The sequence below is a fragment of the Sinocyclocheilus rhinocerous genome, unplaced genomic scaffold, assembly GCF_001515625.1.
Source record: "Sinocyclocheilus rhinocerous isolate Xijiao unplaced genomic scaffold, SAMN03320098_v1.1 scaffold975, whole genome shotgun sequence".
In the NCBI taxonomy this organism is placed as follows: domain Eukaryota; kingdom Metazoa; phylum Chordata; class Actinopteri; order Cypriniformes; family Cyprinidae; genus Sinocyclocheilus; species Sinocyclocheilus rhinocerous.
In genome coordinates this window covers 2528615-2549348 of record NW_015628726.1, presented here as the reverse complement: position 1 = coordinate 2549348, position 20734 = coordinate 2528615, and the positions used below count along the sequence as shown (strand labels likewise).

Genomic DNA, 20734 nt, shown 5'->3' with positions numbered 1-20734 from the left:
ATATATATGTATGTATATATATATATATATATATATACTGTATATATATATATATATATATATATAGTCATAGGGATAGGATGTTTTTTATATAGTTATAGTTATAGGATGTTTTTTATGCATATGGTATGTACATTTTCTATATATTTTTTGCTGTTATTATTATTGCTGATTAAAACCCTAAAGAATGTTTTATTTTGATAAATAAAAAAATAAAAATAAATTAGAACTCATATTATATACACTACCGTTTAAGTTTGGGGTTAGTAAGATTGTATTTATTTATTTAAATTTATGTTTTGAAAGAAATGAATACTTTTATTCAGCAGGTGTGCATGAATTGATCAGTAAATACTTTAACTTTTTTTATTATTATTAATAGGGATAGGATGTTTTTTATATAGTTATAGTTATAGGATGTTTTTTATGCATATGGTATGTACATTTTCTATATATTTTTTGCTGTTATTATTATTGCTGATTAAAACCCTAAAGAATGTTTTATTTTGATAAATAAAAAATAAAAAATAAAAATAAATTAGAACTCATATTATATACACTACCGTTTAAGTTTGGGGTTAGTAAGATTGTATTTATTTATTTAAATTTATGTTTTGAAAGAAATGAATACTTTTATTCAGCAGGTGTGCATGAATTGATCAGTAAATACTTTAACTTTTTTTATTATTATTATTTATTTTATATTGTTTCAAAAATGTTTTATAAACTTTCTATTCTTCAAAAAATTGCTGAAAAAAGGTATAATGGTTTGTATAAAAATATTAAGTGGGACAAAAAATCATGAAAAGAAGTGTAATGGTTTCTACAAAAATATTAAGCGGGAAAACTGTTTTTTTTTTTTTTTAATTGGTAATGATAAGGAAATATATTAAAATAGAAAATGGCTACTTTAAATTGTAATGATATTTCACAAAATTATATTTAAAACTATAAAAAACCCTACAGACCCCAAACTTTTAAACTGTAGTGTATGTACCGTTATATATTTCTGTCTTGTGTATGCATCAGACAGAATTTTATTTATTTATTTAATTTTAGTTGGCTCAACGGAACATTTTGACAGCGTAGGTAAAAATATGAAACAGGCCCAAACCGAACCAGCAAAAACAATCTTTATTGATTTCTTCGCTCTTTCAGCTATCTGTGCTCGAGGACACCTGGCATGTGAGTTAGGGCAAGTGCTGAAACAAGTCAGTGTTATTGCTTAAATGTTGGGTCAGAGAATTACGATGTTTGCTGTTAAATCTACATTAAAATAACAAAGCTCCAGGTCTTATATATGGAGAATATTAACTTCAGTCCACAAGCCAGTCAAATCAAACATACAGAACACATTTCCGTCCTTGGCGTCAGTAAGAACGAATGTTATGACATTCTTCCATCTTGCCTCAAAGTTCCATCCTCCAGCTTTTGGATTAAAAGAAACGACAAAGACTTGGAGATTTCTTCCACTCCCCGTCTTTCATATGGGAGAGCCTTTGAAAAGATTTCACCGAAACAAACTCGTAACATAACTTGCAAACAATGCTTTTTTTTTATGAGCTCATCTAATCGTTAAAGGCATAAAAACGAGCGAAATGCATGTGCCATGACAAACATAAACACCAGCCTTATTGCTCCCAGCGGACTCCATGTGCGGAACAGGCTGTGCGATCCGGTCGGTTCTACTTTAGTTTAGCGAGCCGACTCTGATCACATCTGAAGGCTTGATCTCTCAAGGGCAGATGTTGAGATGCAATCTGGTTCGGCCGCAGATCGGCAGGCTGATTGAGAGAGACACGTAGGCATGGATTGAATCTCTGAACCGTGGATGCCGTACTTAACCCCGAGCAGCGCTGATATGCAAACACAAGCCCCCTAACCCATGGGGTGCCAGATATACTGGAAACAGTTCAAAGTGCTCCACCAGCATCCAGCGGTGCAAAACACATGACTGAATTTGTCGGCTAAAGTTAAGAGAAAGCGTCTACTTCGAACGAACTTTGGAGAGTCTTTCAAGGTGACTTTGAACACTGCAGGAAGGGCTAATTTGATTTTGACAGTGTAGAAATTGAGCAAACCCTCATAGTATGTCAGCCATATGTTGTCTGCTCGCCAGAGATCTAAATAATTGTGTTCAAACAGTAGGAAGGCCTATACGATGGGAATCGATTTATAGCATGCACTTTTATTTCTTTCAAACGTTCTCATCTATGATGGATTATCGTGTTTTACAACAACAGCATTGTTAACAAATGTGGTCTCTTTCAAGGCTTAAGTCCGTTTTTGGCACCCATAAATAACCCTCTTTCTGTTTCCACTGAAATCCTCTCCATATTTCTCATTAGAACAGGATTCAGAGCCGTCGCCGCAGGCTAAGTAAAAAGCTTGCTCTTACGTTCCCTGAGGTGAGACCATGCAAACTGTGGTAGATCCAGTCCGTTCTGTCATAGAAATAGAGTGAAATCGTGCTAATAGCTCGTTCGGCTTCTATAGTTGTAGTATGATATCTAGTATGCCTTTCTAACCGTAATCTTAGAGGCATTGTACTGTAGTGTATATATTACCAAAAAATTATTACTGAGCTTACTGTAGTTTCAGAACCCCAAATCTAAGAGTTTGTGATAGTTATGCTACATATAGCCACTTCGTACACAACACATATGTTTTCAGCAAGAGGAAGAATATATATATATATATATATATATACAGTATATATATATACAGTATATATATATACACACACAAGTCACAATTCAGACTTTTTTTTTCTTGCAATTCCAAGGTTACTTCTCGCAATAATTTTTTTTCCTGCCCCAGAATAAAAAAAATTACAAATATAATTGGAATTTTTAATCTCTTAATTCTGACTTATTTCTTGCAAATTTTACTGTATAACTCACAACTCAGAAATGCAAGAAAAGAAGTCTGAATTGTGAGACATAAACAGAATTCTGACTCTTTTTCTGGCATATCCAATGTTACATCTTGCTATTCTGACTTTTTTCTCTCTCAAAATTCTGAGCTTACGCAATTCTGTTTTGTTTTGACTTTTTATCTCTCAGTTTTGACTTTTTTCTTGCAATTTTGACTTTACATCTCACAACTCAGAATTGTGAGGGAAAAAAAGTCTGAATTGTGAGATAAAAGTAGTCTTTTTATTTATTTATTTATTTATTTTTTAATTCAACAAGCTTCCCAAACATGATACCTTTTTTTGTGATACCTTTTTTAGGATTATTTGATGACTAAAAAGTTAAAAATAACTTTTTATTCATTTATTTGAAATATTATGTTTAATAACAGTGAAAAGTATTTACTGTCACTTTTTCCGATTTGATGCATCCTTGCTGAATAAATTAGTATTAATTTATTTTCTTTCTTTTTTTTTTTATCTTGCCTGACCCCAAACTTTTAAACGGTAGTTTGTGTCAGTCCAACCCTGCTAGTTAAGCTAGTTAAGCAGCCTAGTAGGGACGCCAGCACACCAACAAAGCATGTCGGGAACCAGCATCCAAAACACAGCATATGCTTATGATCAGTCATGCTGGTGTTTTCAGCGGGGATGTGACTTCAGTAAGTGTGTGTAATGGTTATCTAGGAGTGCTAGCATGCCATCTGATGTTTGTTTGTGTCTACAGAGTGAGAGTTCATAGAGATATTTCCTGTCTGGCGGATCAGAAAGATAATGGTATTTATTTGTTCCAACCATTACCAGATATACCGGAGAGTTCAGCCTACTGTAGCACGTTCAGCACTCGCATCCAATGCGTATCTCAAGCAGTTGGTATTCATGTCATGTGCTTGTAATCTTGAAGGATTCAGTAATGATTCCTTCATACAGCAGATCTGTGTTCTCACTTGACCTCCATTTGTAATGCGAACAACAAAAAAGATGATTTACTGTCCAAGTGAAAACACACAAGTGAAAAATGAGAAGGAGAAAAGGGAAAGGAAAAATGTTTGCTGAAATGGTACATTGCCTGTCCCACAGTGGCGTTATGGGGGAATTGACTGCCTGCTTTTTTTGGCTCCTGATTGGCAAAATGTCTTTTTTTCTTTCGACTTGGAATAAAAAAGGATTTCCTTTCTAATATTAATTTGTATTAATGTAATACTTGTTTTGTATAACATAGATCCAATTCAAGAGATAATATGATAGGATATCTGTTTTTTGCAATCATCATACGTCTGTTTTGTGTCATTTGTTACATGTTTTGTAAAACTGGTATTGGCTGTGTGTTTCAGGGTGAGGGAGTGATTTGGGCGGGACACTCAAACTTGTATAAATCTTTCTTTCCTGTTTATAAAAATTGCTGCTGCTTGGTCAAAATATTCTGCATGAAAGATGTTTGGACTGGCTAAAGATGGTAACTCGGTAGATTCTTTGACAGTGTTATAGAATCATATTTTGTTTTTGTAGAATAAAGTGGCCCCAGGAAGTATGCGCATACTTAAAAATGCATGAATGCCATTGCATTACATAAGATATCAAACCAAGTGTCATTTATAAAAAAAAAAATAGAAAGGCAAAAATTTCTCAAAAAGAAGTTTGAGAGGCTTTAAATAAAACAATAAATATACTGTTTAAAAAATTGTGTGACACTTAGTGGATCACTTTAGGGGAAATGACCTCTACTAAAACAACCTTCCAAAACAGTAATCCAAAAAGTGAAATAGGTTCTGATAAATTTATTTATCTATTTAAATTTTATTTATTTAAATGTAACTTTTTAAAAGTATTGACCTTTCCAAAACAACAACCAAATAAGTGAAATACGTTCTAAGAAATTTATTTATTTATTTATTTATTTATTTGTTTATGTTATTTTTCTCGAAGACTGATGTAATGATATTAATGCAGTTTTTAAGTATGGCGTAAATGTCCAAATGCTTTTAGGGGACATTAATTATTAAGACATTAATTATTTCAGTTTTGTGTTATTATCTCAGCAAGAAAAGAGCAAGTTGGTATTTTTAGCACCGTGCCACTATATGCTCTGTGCTTCAGATTATAGTTGTGTGCATGAGATTGTTTTTAATGAGGCCTTTTTCTGCCTTGAGTTCTGTATCTTTCTCTTCAACACTGTAATTAGTGTGATAATGGGGTTAGTCATCGTAACTCTCAGCCGTGTGCTATTATTATCACGATCAACATAAACAGTGACGCCCACATCATGCGGCTGTGACATGACATGTTTATGCCTGACGTTGGGCATTCCGGCGCTATTCAAGCACAGAATATCTTTGCACATGGTAGAAAATAAATAGTTTACATATTTCCACAGCCTATATAAGAAGTGCCAGACATAGTTTTCATCAGTCTCTCTCACACTCTGCTAGATTGACACATGAAGCCGGCACATGTCAGTCATATCTGGGCGATGTGGGGGTCCCCCGGGGGCCAGTAGCAGAGCAGAGGGCGACCCCGACACATTGAAATCCTTCCTCAGTGTTGTCTGTCTCTCATTACGCTCCTGCTTTCATATTCAGTGCTTTTCCTTTGATTTTTTTTCTCATTTATATGTCCCTCTTAGTTGGTTCGTTCATTCTTTTGTTCACTTTTTCTTTCTGTCTGTCCTTCTTTCTTTCTTTCATCTGTTTGTCTGTCATCTGTTGCCTGTCTTTCTTTCTTTCTTCTGTCCATCTTTATTTCTTTCTTTTTGTAATGGGATTGTTTTGTCTCATGTTATTCATTGTCTCTGTTTTTGATTCTGTCCTCCTCATCCTCTCCTCTGACCTCATTCATGCTTCATCTGCATTTTGCATGTAAGAGTCAGATTGCCTCATTTCACCTTATAACGTTTCTCACATCATAGATTTGATGTAGGTGCCAGTGTTGTTAATGTGTACTTGAGCAATGTGACTTGCGATACATACAGATGAACAAAATCATTCTTTTCCAAGAGCAAACATTCTTTCTGGGACATGACATATTTATTACCTCATAAAATGGAGCGAGGCAAAGTTTTTAAAGCAAGCTGTGTTTTAATATTTATATGGTTCTTGCTCAAAAACATGAATCATAATTTGACAGCCAAATGTAATGAAATAGGTTCGCAATCATACGAATGTTTTTAAACAAAATTTTATATTTTATAATACATTTAAATTTAGTCTGCATGGTTAAATCTGAATGTTGAGTTATTTTATGTTAAAACGTAACATAGTTAAATACAGAAATATTCACTTTTCAGAGTATTCTGTTGACAGAAACACAATCTTCTACTCAAATTCTCTGCATTTCTATATTATTCTAATTCTAAAAATGTGAATGTTTATGAAAAGGAGACACAAAAGAGATTAAATGTAAATAAAATACTGTTTTTTTTTTCTCCATGAAAGGACTGAGTTGAATTATTATTTTTTCCTTCTCTGTGTAGAGGAACATATTAATCAGATTTATTCCTGCATAAATGAACTTTTTAAACACGGTATATTTCTCTAGCTCAACAGAAACTTTCACTGTGATGTATTGTAGAACTGGAGTACATTAACACTCAACCCAAAGCTAAAAGTAAACTATAGAGAGAGAAATATTAACATAATTCGGTTCCTCTTTAGAACCCCAAATTCCAAGAGCCTGTTACACTGGATTTTCTGGATGCGGAGCAGGAAAATGATATTAAAGTCCAGGTATGGCACAATGCACACATACAAACACAAAACAGCATGATCTCACCAGTATTATTTTATTGCTATATTGATGAAACACCTGAGAGGTTTTGATTTCATGTGCAAACACTTGCAGTATGGTGTTTCGATACTTACACATGCTTACATTTAGGTTACATGTGCTGAAAACATCCTTTTACTCAAGGGATGCATAGTTAGTTTAGATAGTAGTGGTTTACGATAGCAGTTGACAATGAGTTTTGTTTTTTTTTCACAAAATGAAATGCGTTTGCAGATAAAAAACTTACATTAGGAGCAGCGTTGGTGTAATGCATTACTAAGTAATTAATTACTGTAATTTAATTACTTTCCCTTGAAAAAGTAAAGTAAGGGATTACACTTTTCTGTAATTTAATTAGTTACTTCTGATGTAATTGCATTAAATACTGTGTAGACTGTAGGAAAACTTCTATATAAAACAATAGTGGATTTAACATCAAAATTGAATCTAATGTTAAAATGTATGTTTTAATGTTACGTTCTCCCCTTTAAATACTTTTTAAATACGTCAGTTCAAGAATAATTTATGCAATTTTATATCATTTATTTGAAATAATTAAAAGAGCCGTTTCATGTTGTATTGGTTAACTGGTCAAGATTGATATGGAATTTAGAAAGTAATTAGTAATAAGTAATGCAATACTTTTTATAGAGAGTAATTAGTACAGTAATCCAATTACACTGTTGAAGATAATTAGTAGCTAGTAATTAATTACTTTTTTAGAGTAACTTACCCAACACTGTAGTACGAGTGTAAAAGTCAAAGTACCATGGTGTCGCCGTCATTACTATAGTTAACACTGATTATTCTGATCTCTCTCGCTCTCTCAGATACGGACTCTGATGATTGATAGAGACCCTGGGGAGAAAACGATAGAAACGCTTGTTAAATCTCAAGATGAGGTATGTAGATCTTCTATAGTTCTTCTTCTGCACCATAGTTTGTCCATGTTTGCTTCACTAATACATTTTATTCACAATATCAGAGATACATTGATCGAGGAATCAGGACGTACAACTGGGCACCGGTGAACGGGACAGACTACAGGTTTGTTGGCTTTACCTATCCAAAGTGTTTCATAACTCTCCTAATCATTTGTGTGTACTGTATAAAACACGTAGTCTTTTTCCTCTGTGTGTGGGTGTTCTGCAGCCTGGCCTTGGTTTTGCCTGAATACAGTCTGCATTACATCGAGGCAAACCTGGGGGACACTATAAAACAAGCCATGTGTGAGTACCGTCTGCCCGCCCAGAACACTCAAACCAGCTCCCCACGTTAAGCAAACACACTATCATTTACTAAAGATCAGATAGAGCCTTCGGCATGCAAAGCTATTGTTTTATGAAATAGCTGAGATTGCTTGCAAATATTTTTCATCGGCTCGCAAGAGAGGTCTGCCTGTTTGTGTGTGTGTGTGACCTCGATTGTCAGGGCTGCTCTCTGTATTAAACTGAGGTCCATCTGGCCTCCACCCATCCTGAGCAGTGTAGCCAGGCGTTTGATCTGACTCTCCCCAGCACACAGGGGCCCCGGCTGGGAAGAGAGACTGCGAACGCTCCCTCCCCTCTGGACATGTGCTGCTGAGGTCCAGATCTGCACACATACACAGACGCTCAGCTCATTTGGGGGAATATTCCAGGTTGAGCTCTATCGATGGCATGTGGCTTGCTTGTCAGATTAGCAAACTGAGTCGAAAATGATTTAGAATCGTATCTTATTGCCCCATAGACTTCTATTTCCGTGGTAACTGACAGATGCTGTCGATAGAGCTTAACTTGTACTTAAGCCAGAACATTCCTTAAAGGAATAGTTGACCCAGAAATGAAAATTGCCGTTATTTACTCGTTCCAAAACCTGTATACTGTTATTTTTCTGGACGTTTTATGTTGCTGCTTTTCATATAACGAATGTTTATAGTACCTAAAACATTACTATATGATTATATGTAGTCTAAATGGCTCCTGTAGTGTACAGAAGTCTTTTGAAGCTTTATGAACAGACCAAAGTCATTATAGGCATTCAAATCAGTGAGGTGAATTCGAGAACCAGATCAGGCTGATTTTTAAACTGGTTCCTGAAAAGAACCGGATCAAAAGCACAATTCTTTCCGGAATCAGAAAATGTGTTTCATCAAAAATGTCAGGATGGTAAGTAACTAATGACTATATTTCTCTCTCTTTTTTTTTTTTTTTTTGTGGTTGAACTGTTCCGTAAACCAGCAAAGATACTGTACATTACCAGACAAACCTGCACACACGCACATTTATTCTAAATAAATGCACGTGTGCAAAAGACTAAGTTTTTCTCTAATCTTTCTATGATCCATCCTTTCTATCCTTTCATCTTTAAATGGCACAGCACAATGGGGCAAGTACTATCTCAATGTCTTTTACAGTTCCTCACAGTCTATTCTCCTGATTTTTAGACATTTTTATTGACATTATTTACACTTGTATTTATTTACATATGAAGAGTTCAGATGCAAAAGCCTCTTAAGTGCCATCTAAAATTTTCTTCTAAAATGGTTATTTTCTCAGGCTCCTATGTTTATGTTCAGTTATTTTACTTTAATGGGAAAGAAAAGAAACTATTAATTGCCATTAAAGGGAAATTACTGAACCTACACATAGGAGCCTGATAAAAATGCCCATTTTAGAAGAAAATTTCAAATGGCACTTTTGCATCTGAACTCTTCATATATTTATGCATGATTTTAAGTTACATTTTCTATGCTTAACTTGTTGGTTTAATTGAGTAGCCTGTATATTTTTTAATGTATGGTCTGCGTAACACCAGTCGATCATTAAACAGTGTTTGGTGCTTGTCTAAACATGCATGCACATATATGTAAAAAAAACAAAAAAATCTAACAAACTGAACTTTGAAAACATGGACTTTTAATGTTTAAATAACAGATTTTTATTGCCCATGCAAATGCAAACCACCAAATATCGCTAGGGTATTCTTGGTGACTTCCTGGGTGCTGCTATGTGTTCTGAGCAGTGTTATTTTTACTATTAAAGGCAGAGTAAGTGATTTCTGGTAGCCAATGTTGATATTTGAAATCACCAAAACAAACACGCCCCTACCCCAAAAGGGTCTTGCCCCTATTTTGATAGCTCCGCCCCACATATACGTACGCAACCCAGGCAATGATTAGTTCTGTGAAACAAAGCAAAACCAATGTTACACCGTGTCTACGGCCGTGAGCGGCGCACCGCAACAAATCCTCGACAGAAAACTGCTGCCGGGTTCTATTTATGAGCTGGAAAGCTGATCCAATATTTACACGGGTCCTACTTCTTTGCCTTATCGTTCCGCAGACGTTTTCCTCTTTTGTTTTTTATCCACCATCTCTATCTTTCTGTCGCTCGGCTCGGCTAATGTCCGTCCCAGGCACTGAAAGCGCTCTCCTCCACATCACGAGTAGACACGCCCCTTATTGCTGATTGGCTACAAGTTTGTTTTACTATTCGGCCCGAATCAGTTTTCTAAAGTGTTTTTGAAAAATCACATACCCTGCCTTTAATAGTACCTATTCGTATTTTGAATTAACTTATATTTTCAGATTATTAATTTTTTTTTTGTAATTTTATGTACTTTTGTCATTTTTATTAGTTTTTTATACTTCTATTTAACTTTAATTTATTTTTTATTTCTATTTTAGTTTAATTTTACTACTTCAACATTTTCAAATTTGGTTTAAGGATTTTAATTTAGTAAAAAAATTATTTACATTTAATTAAATGTAATTATTTATTTATTCAGCTGTATTCCAATTACCAAAAAAAAACAACTATTTTTTTTTTCTAGTTGACTATAACTAGTTGACAATAACTGAGTGGTTCTTAGCATGCTGATATGTGGTTGGTTGGACGCCACTGGTCCCTAAATATGGCACAGGTCACTCTTTCAATGATGTTTATGAGATAATCATAAGCCTAACTGCTTTGAAAAGTAATAGCACACCTCTCCACAACAAGCCATTTGTTGTATTATTCAGACCTGTAGCGTGAAGGATTGTGAGATGAATAAGGAGTTTTATTCTTGCAACACTGCATGGACTATATATGCAGACGGATCATTCTAGAATGCAGAGCTCTGAGCCAGAACCTATTTCCCCCTTCTCACTGTTCATCATCAGCATACTTATTTTAGCATAACAGTGCTTTGTAAGATCACATAGCTTTAACTTGAGTCATTACAAGTAAGAAAGCCAACAAAGGAAATTTTAGCTTGTGAAACAATGAGTAAAGCAGGTTTTGAAGACTGGAAGGGGCCACAGAAGGTCATATTGTGGCTTGTAAGCAGTAACAATCAGCTACTTGTGCAAACTCTCGCCGCACAAGCGGTCACGGGAATTTGATGTTTTGTATGCCAGTTATAATTGTGCGTCTAATTTATTATGTGCAAGCGTGTTTGGGTGTGTGTTAATGTGCTAAAACTGATGTTTCTGTATCCTGGCGTGTGCTACTGCAGATATGTGTGAGATGTGGTATCTGTTTCTCGCTCTTCCTCCTCTTATTCCCTCTCTCTCCATTTAAAGGATCCTGGCATAGGTTTACAGGCTCGTAAAGAGGCAGGTCCATATGGTTATTGAGAAAGGGGAAAGAGGCAGCGGCACAGGGGTCAGGTTTTGCGGTGGTCTTCAGAGTGCTCCTGGATACCTTAGGCGCCCGACTCTGAACTCTGGGAGCTCCACAGGGCTTGTATGACCAAAGCCGAAAGCCGGATGTAAACTTCAGAAAGGCAGAACCAGATAAGTGTGGCTTTTGGGAGCCGTGTAGTGCAAATAATGAGAAGAACAGGTGAATGTGGAGTTCTCTCGAGGGATGTATCCTTACGGCTGGTTGTAACTGAAAACTGTGATGATGGACTCGGGTGCTTGGACCTGACAGACCCTGGACTTGACTGGATCTTACAAGTTGTGGATGTTTCTGCATGATTAGCCTCACATGTGTGTGTCACCAAGTACTCAACACTGCAAAAAACGATTTTCTTAGTGCACGTTCACACCAAGGACGATAACTATAACGATAACAAAAGATATAGTTTTAAAAATTATTTTAAATGTAGAAGAATAGCAGAGTTAACACCATAACTATAAACAGTGAGGAATGATATCGTTGGAATCACTTTCACAAGGTTTTGTTTTTCCATCTGATGAATGATAAAAACATTGACAGCCAATCAGAATGCACCCTGCAGAGTGTGAACATTTAAAGTGACAGAATACATAGCAGTGTGTGCTTATAATAAACAGAACATTATCATCTGTTGGTGTCAGTGGTGGAGCCAGAGGGGTGTCCAGGGTGGTACTGGACAGCCCTGACATCTGATTGGCCACCCCGGGTGCCACCCCAAAATTTAAGATGCTACTACTTAATTTTCTTTGTTTAATCATACTGAAAGTAGCAGTTATTTTTGCCTCAAACTCAATATTGGACGCATCTGGTGTGCCGCATCGTGCTTCATCTCATCCGGTGTACCTTCCAGCCTCAGCTAACTCTAACGTACGCACTTTCACGCCACACGTTCGTTTTTTTATGGAGTGAAAAACATTGCAGAGCAAAGAGGACACAGACAACGTGCTGACAGACAAGACAGAGCAGGTTACTTTTGATAATAGGAAACAAAGTCTCAGCATTCAAATTCTGTTCGTTTTATTAAGAATTTCAAATGATAAATACAGTTTTGGAGCTCTTTAGTGGCGTGACGGTTCACATGCGCTCCCGCTTTGCCTCAGTTCATGCAAAGCAGGAGTGCATTCTAATTAGCGTGAAATAAACATGAATGAACATCCGAGGGCATGTTGTAATCATTCAATGAGTGTTTCAACCACGGAAAGACAGCAGCTTGAAAACATTGTCACATAACCTCAGAAAATCCATTCAGTGTCCATAAACTAGTGAGAAAAATGTACACTAGAGAGGAGAATTTTGCAAAAATTACATTTATTATAGTTTTACTCTATATAATAATAATAATAATAATTATTATTATTTACTATATATTTGCTAATTTTATTATAATTAATAAAAAAGTATAGGCTAGATATAACGTTAAAATGGTGTAATATGAAATAGATCTTTTGCTCCAACCGCTGGTAAACTGGTGGTTCCAATAGACTAACATTTGAAGTTACTGTAGGAATGCCTAATATAAAGTAATCAGCGATCGTAGGATTTATTCATGCTTTCTTATGCCAGGTTGGAGTTATACACTGATTTTCTGTCATGGACGCTAATATAGTTGTCGTTCTTAGCGTGAACGGCCCTTTACTCAAGATTTTTGTCGTGTTTACCATAAATCTTGATACATTTACTTAAAGCAACATGACATCAAATATTGTCTTGTTTTCTGAAAAAAAAAAATGTATCAAAATTATGTGTTTAAAACAAGAAAAAAAACAAGATTATTTTTCTGACAGATTTTTTTTCTTGTTTTAAGCAAAACCTCACTATATTTTTCAGAAAACAAGACTTAACATCTCAAGAAAATGTATGTTCATTTAAAGGGGTCATATGATGCGATTTCCATTTTTCCTTCTCTTTGGAGTGTTACAAGCTCTTGGTGCATAAAGAAGATCTGTAAAGTTGCAAAGACTAAAGTCTCAAATCCAAAGAGATATTCTTTATAAAAGTTAAGTCGGCTTTCACCGTGGACGAAGCGGAGTCCAGCCCGGGGTCATCACCTATGGTTGCCGCAGGCATCACAATATGGTAAGGGATGTAACATTTCCGTCACATGCTTGAGGAATTCGGCCAATCACAACGCACTGGATAGCTGGCCAATCAGAGCACACCTCGCTTTTTCAGACCGATGAGCTTTGTAAAAATCGACGTGTTTCAGAAAGGCAGGGCATAGAGGAGAAACAATAATGTACAGTATGTGGAAAATAATGTGTTTTTTTAACCTTAAACCGCATAAACACATTTCATTACACCAAATACAAAAAATAATGTTCTTTTTAGCAGCATCATATGACCCCTTTAAGAATGAAAAGGAAGTTTTCATGTCCTGAAAAACATGACAAAAGTACTAAGAAAAGCATTTGTTGCAGTGAAAAGTTTTTGTTGGAGATCAGAGAGAGCATTGGTTTGAGAAGAAAAGAATTCGACATGGTGCTAATTATATTGATGGCAAATTCGGAGCAGATGTGTAGCCATTAACTCATTGACATTTGACAGAAGCTTCAAACACCCATTTGCACAAACAAAGGTCTAATACCACCCTGTTTTGACATGCACAGACACAGACCGTATCACGCCGGCCTTTTATCAGCTGGTGATGGCTGTGTCATGGTTTTACTGATCAGAAGCTCTGCTAATGGCAATAACGAGAGCAGAGCTAATGAGGGACTGTGTATAGACACAGACGACGAAGCATCCCTTACACTTGATTGTATTTGCAATCCCTCATGCTGCTAGTAAGATCCATTGTATGATGACCAGTGTTATTTTTGTGTTATTTATATTGTTAATATTTAGAAAAATGTTAAATATATTTTCAGTTTTCATTTTAATTTAAGTTTTAGTAATTTTATGTCATTCCCCTTGTCATTTGGATTATTTAGCTTTAATTTATTTTCATTTTAGTTTTTATATTTTAGTAATTGCAACTTAAAATTTAAACTTAAACATGTATTTATATTTTTATTAATTTATATTTTATTCAATTCCAGCTTTATTTCAATTAATGGAAATTATTTTTAATAATAATTTTTTTTTTTTAGTTTTGGTTAACAATAACAACACTGATTCTGTGCTACAGCTTCCAGGTGTAGGACTTCTATATTTAATTGAACCATGGTCCCTATTTAAAACACATTTTAAAATAGATTTTTGCATTTTTCAAGTAGTGATGAATGATGCTTGTCTATGCAAATCTTGCAACCATGATGCATTTTTATGCAGTTTCTAAGATCTGAGTGGTTTTAAATGCATATCTATGAAGTTGCAAGGGTGTTGCAGGTGATTGTTACGGAATTGCTACGTGGTTTATAGAGTATTCTGAGTGGTTGCTTAGTAGCCCAAGTCAAGATAGCCTACCATCAAGGATCTTTGATATTCTGGTCTCTAGATGGCTGTGGTCCCTCTTTCTGCCAGTGAAATTGTTTTGCCCTTTTTGTCATCTGCCAAGTGATTAGTGATTTGAAGATAGATAGTGATTTTATTGCAATCCCAGTCAATTTTCATTGTTCTAACATAAAAAAATTAGGGTTAATTCTTTGATTGGCTTGGTGAAAGTGCAGTCCGGAAGTTTCCAGGCAAAGCAACTTCTCCTGAATGCTGAGATGGTCTGGTTCTGTTTTGGTTTGTGAGATGATCTGCTGGCTCACATCAATGACTGATTGCGTGTGCACCTTTGATGTACAGAGAGAGTTTGATGTGACTTCACCAAACACTGGCTGACCTTTTTTTTTTTGCTGATCGTGAATACCACATGCCAATTTGTTCAACCGTCATGTCATTTGATGTTTTCATCAAGCGTCAGAATTATTTTACCATGCCTGCCAAACTCTCCGCTCGCCCCTCTCGTAACTCTCAGTGTTGAATGGAAAGGACTGTCTGCATCCATTTCTTCACATCTGTAATCTCAAACTCACGTCTTTGTTGTGTGTCCAGGATTTCGCTTAATCTGAAACCGCCATCGTCCCTCATGAGCATGTTTTATATGAAATGCTTTTTGCAGAGTATCCGGTTTACAATGTTGGATGTCTTTTGGGACTGTGATGGACTGTGGTAACTTTGTCTTTCTCTTTGTCTTCTGATTGGTTGGATTTTCACCACAGGGAACAAGGGCAAGTACTGCACCCTTCTCTTCTCTGACCTTCGTGTTTTATTTCATTCATCAGTTGTTGTTGTATCATTTATTTTCAGTGTCATTTGCATGCATCTGTTTTTATACTTTTTTTCCAGAGCAGTCATGTCACATCTGTTTGTGTGTTTAATTAAAATAATCTGTCACTTCTCACGAGTGCATTTCATATCACATAATTTTTTTTTTTTAAATCTATAAACACTGCATTCATTCTGCATGCTGTTAATTACTGCTTTTGTTTGTTTAACATGCCAGCTTCTCCTGTAAAACGTGTTGGGTCAAATCAACTGATAGGGGTTTTGCAATGGACAATGCCAATAACTTGAGATTAGCATGGCAGCTACAATGCTGATATGTGTGATTATCTCTGTTGAAAAAAAAAATTCTTTAAACCAGCTTAAAGTGGTTTGATGGTTTCCTGTGCTGGTCTGTTGACTGGATTTAGGTCTTTTTTTTCAGCCTTGGATGCCAGCTAGATAAGATGAAGGCCAGCTTGGCAAAGGCTGCAAGACCATCTTAAACCAGTTTAGACTGGTTTTATGCAGGTTTTTTTTTTTTTTTTTAGCATGTCAGTTTCTCCTCTAAAACATGTTTGGTTAAAATGACCAGTATGGGTTTTTCAATGGCCAAAGCTGATACAGATAACTAAAAATTGACATGGCGGCTACAGTGCTGATATATGTGATAGCCTAAAATGGTTTTATGGTCTTTGTCGGTCTTCCATGCTGACCATTGACTGGTTTTTAGAGGGTTTGGGGCTGTGGATATCCAGCTAGACCAACTGAATACCATTTTGGCAAGGCTGGAAGACCATCTTAAACTAAGCTGGTTTCATGCATATTTTAACAGCAGGAAAAGACTAGTACAATTTAATTAAAGCAGTTGAGACGTACACACACAATGAAATGAAATTAACATTTTGTTATGCCATATTTACTCGTATTTCACTTGGACACAGTTATCAATCTATACCAGTCTAATCTCAGAATTGATAAATATTCATATTTTCAATATGCTCTGTATAAAGACGTCTTTAAATCTCTCTCTCTCTCTCTCTCTCTCTCTGTGTAGCCTTTGAAACCATGCAGCAGGAGAAATTTGAGGAATATGGGTACACCTTTATTGCACCCAGGTAACACACACACACACACATTGAGCAGAAACGGCAGACCTCCCACAGGGTTTAGTCATGACAGGTTTATATGGACTGTATATAGACTCCATTGGTCTTTCAAGGCCTATAAATTCACACCTTAAGACCCACATTTCACTCCCTTTAACAATGAGTCCCACAGACATGGCAGCAGCAAAAATGTTTGGTGAAAACATCACACTGCTTAAATTTTTTGTGATTAAGCACCAATAACCCTTTTTTTTCAGAGAATACTGCAAGGACCTCAAAGTCTCATCCAACAACACCCAATTTCTGGTGGATTTCAATGAGTACATTGACAGGAAAACTCCAAATGGTCCTCTGTGTGAGTGCAAACCTGAACACATTTATCCATCTGAGAGCGTGAGCTAGAGTATGGCCTACAATGCAATAACCTTAACTTGACCTTCCTTTTCTTGTGTGATGATTATAAGCTGTACTTGCTTGCTTATTTATTTATTTATTTATTGTCTCCTTCTTGATTTTTATTTGGTCAGGTTTCCAAAAGCAAAAAGATATATATTTTAAATATTGAATTAAAAGTGCAAATATATACAACTTTTACATATTTATATAAATATATATATATATATACAATATGGGGTGCTGTGTGTACATTAATGAGGAAAAAAAATTAACTTCAATGATTTTAGCAAATGGCTGCAATATAACAAAGAGTGAAAAATTTAAGGGGGTCTGAATACTTTCCGTACCCACTGTATATATATATATAATATACAGTGTGTAGCATAGAATGCCGTAAGACAGTATTTAATATGAGTGTTGAATTCAAATGAACAACAATTAATTTTTTTGTAGTTAAATGTTCAAATGTTTTCTGAGTCATTTTTGCAGTGATATTAAACCAGCTGTAAGAAAACCAACTGGACATCAAAGTTTCAAATACTTTTCAGCCCCTTGTATAACACTATCTTTTGCAAACACAAACCACTGTGGTTATTTTTGAATACATGATGTAGTGATATCAGAGGTGAGAGGGCTCAGATTACTCTCTTTAAGTGGCTGAGTCAGGTTGATTCCCGCTCAAATGATGTCAGCGTGTGTCTGTGAAGGTGACCCTTGCCAGCGCTCGGTTTAATCACACTGTAATTGATTAGTCTGCTCTGTAATGACTCCAGCGCTGTCATCCTAATGTTCTTACCCATCATGACTCACTCTTTTCTGTAAAGAGATGCTATCGCTACAGTGCTCACACACAAACACACCCAAAGATCTTTGCTTAATAGGCATTATTTTTCTCCTGAGAAGTATGGAAGGTTTGTGTCACCAAGTTGTTGCTTTTAAATTTAAAGGACCATATCTTTATTTATTTTAATTATTTCCTTTGTCCATGCAATGCTTGTGAAGGTTTTCCAAAATGTAGGAAAATTCTGGCTCATCTGTAAATTTAGGTGTGATAATTATAAGATGTTATATAAGATAAGATATATATATTATTAATGTTAATGTGTAATTATGATTAGCAATAGACCAAAATTTATTTCAATTTCTGTTTTCATTTTTCTAGTTTCATTTGTTTCATTTCAACAAATGTGTAAATGAAGATTTCTGCAGTCTTGCAGTTGGTTTCCAAATTTCTGGGTCAACAGGGAGTGGAGTTCGAACATGGGAAAATCCTGTTTTCCATGACATAATCCAAAACTATTGACTATAAAGACTTTCCTTTCTCTTTGTCTGTATTGTTCAGGTAATCTCACTCTTGTAAACCGGTTGCTGCTGGATGCCGGTCTCACGGCAGACCTCGTAAAAGTCTGGAAGGAACAGAATGTGTAAGATTAGAGCAAAACACACACATGGAACAACATAAAACATTCATCTACGTCTGTGTGAAATGTCTTGAGTTTTCAAGTACAAAGATCTCTGCAGGCCAGAGAGACGCCTTCATATAACTGCTGAACACAAAGCTCCATTTAAAGTCCTGACATTAATCAGACTGCTGTCTTATTGTCAAAAGCAAACTGTTAGAGTCTAGCAATTACAACCAGGATTAAAGAACCCGACCATGTGGGAGTCCAAAAACAATACACAATGCGTATGACACATTTCAAAACTGTTTCCAATTAAACAAATGGTGTTTCAATAAAAATATTTTACACTGAAGAATGACCCAAATATTCCTTTTGGCCTATGTTTTATTTATTTATTTTTTTTATTTGGAGGATGAATGTGTTAATGGTTACTCTGAACGTTCTTGAAGTAATTGAATTTAAAGTTCAAGGCTAGAATACCTAAACAAAACACTCACAGGTGTAAAGCTAGTCAAAGTTGCTTGGTTTCTGTTTGTGATCTTTGGGAAAATTCTAAACTACATGCTAAACATACTGATGTCTTTTTTTATTTCATTAGAGATGGAGTTTTGGCCAAGTTTGTGGCTACAGATGGAGGCATTACACGTGTGTATCCTAAAAGGTAAGTTCCATTCACAGTTGTGTGAAATATGTGCACTTCTCCATCCCCATGTGTGCATGTGTGTGTGTGTGTGTGTGTGTGTGTGAGATGCTAAATTCTTTACTATCTTTCCTCTGTCGGCAAGCCCCGCAGGGGTCTGTGGTTGAGACCGAAAGAAAGAGTGAGAGAGGATGTTTCTGGTACAGAGTGACTCTTTTGAGATTTCTTATGGGAGCCATGTGCAGCTCTTGCTCTCTTTCTCCTGTCTTTATTAGCTTAAATCTATAACAGTGAGTGCTTGAGTTCATAAACTTACTCTGCTGGTGTAAAACAGCAGGATGGTGTTTAAGAAGCTACAGTGGTGAACTTATTCACAGTTCATATTTACTCACCTCGGTTCGAAAAACAAAACACTTTTTTGGAGCTTCTTGGCACCAACTACTGTTTGCTTGCATTTTCTGGCATAGATCAGCATGTACATACTGCCAATCATCATAGGCATACTGAATAAAACGATACAAAATTTTCCTATGTCAGGCATTTTGAGCATGGACCATTTCGAATTTTGTAGTAAAATGCTGTATTTTACAAACGCTTTAGCGTATTGTTATGAATCTTATAGAACCGTTTGCAGGAAAGTTATTAAATTTTTCACACGGATAGAGGACAGTCTCATCATCAACCACAGCAAAGTCTCTAACTCAAGCTCTCTAGCGCCACCAACAGGCCAAATTTGCACTCATGTTTCTGCTAGAACCATAAGGTCTAAAAGCAAAATTCTTTTTTCCCTCTGATTCCTTGGCTCATACTGAGTCAAATGCATACCAAAATTTAAATTTCTATGGGTCAAGATTTTTCGCTATTTTGAATTTTCAGAAAAATCTACTTTTTCAAACTTGTCCTAGATGGTAGGTCCAATTTTCACCGGAATTGGCTCAGATCATCTTCAGAGCATTCTGGCGAAAAGTTATCAAAAGCTTTTTGATTTACCAAGCCGTTTTCGAAAAGTGCGTTAATGAAATTGACAAAGTTTGTGCAAAAATGGACTTGAGGCTATATCTCTGCAACGCTTTAGCGGATTCTGACCAAACTTGGTATGTGTTATAACAAGCCTGACCTGAGGGCAAATGAGTAGTTTCGGCACAGCACCACTTACTAGTCAAAATATATTTAAAAAAAAAATACATTTCTGCTTATAATTTCTGAACAGTTTGACCAAAAATTACAAGATTGGTCTTGTTAGATTCGGAATGGCATAGCGAATCAAACAATATCTAATTTTCCTATGTCGGCCTTTTTGGGTGTCAGCCATTTTGAGTTTTGTAGTAAAATGCTGTTTCAACAAATGTCTTTAACAGGGGTCTCCAACCCTGCTCCTGGAGAGCTACCATACTGCAGAGTTCAGCTTCAACCCAAATCAAACACACCTGAACCAGCTAATCAAGGTGTTCAGGGCTATTTAATTACAGACAGGTGTGTTGAAGCAGGGTTGAAACTTAAGTCTGCAGGAAGGTAGCTCTCCAGAAGCAGGGTTGGAGAACTCTGGGCTGCGTTTCCCGAAACCTTCTTAACGCTACGTCGTTCGTAAGTTATACCTTAAGTTGTACCTTTACGTTAATACGTGTTTCCCGAAACGTTCTTAGTTAAGTATACCTTCTGTAAGTCATTCGTTC

General features: G+C 35.8%; 1 protein-coding gene across 1 annotated transcript in view; it reads left to right on the top strand.

Moving 5' to 3' along the window:
• LOC107738419 (voltage-dependent calcium channel subunit alpha-2/delta-1-like) overlaps window positions 1–20734 on the top strand; it is a 117111-nt gene that overhangs the window by 68182 nt on the left and 28195 nt on the right. Inside the window, exons 19-26 of the mRNA XM_016550188.1 lie at window positions 6565–6636; window positions 7507–7578; window positions 7662–7723; window positions 7829–7905; window positions 16571–16631; window positions 16880–16977; window positions 18361–18442; window positions 19020–19082. Of these exons, the coding sequence (XP_016405674.1) occupies window positions 6565–6636; window positions 7507–7578; window positions 7662–7723; window positions 7829–7905; window positions 16571–16631; window positions 16880–16977; window positions 18361–18442; window positions 19020–19082 (587 nt within the window). The remainder of the gene's footprint in view (window positions 1–6564; window positions 6637–7506; window positions 7579–7661; window positions 7724–7828; window positions 7906–16570; window positions 16632–16879; window positions 16978–18360; window positions 18443–19019; window positions 19083–20734) is intronic.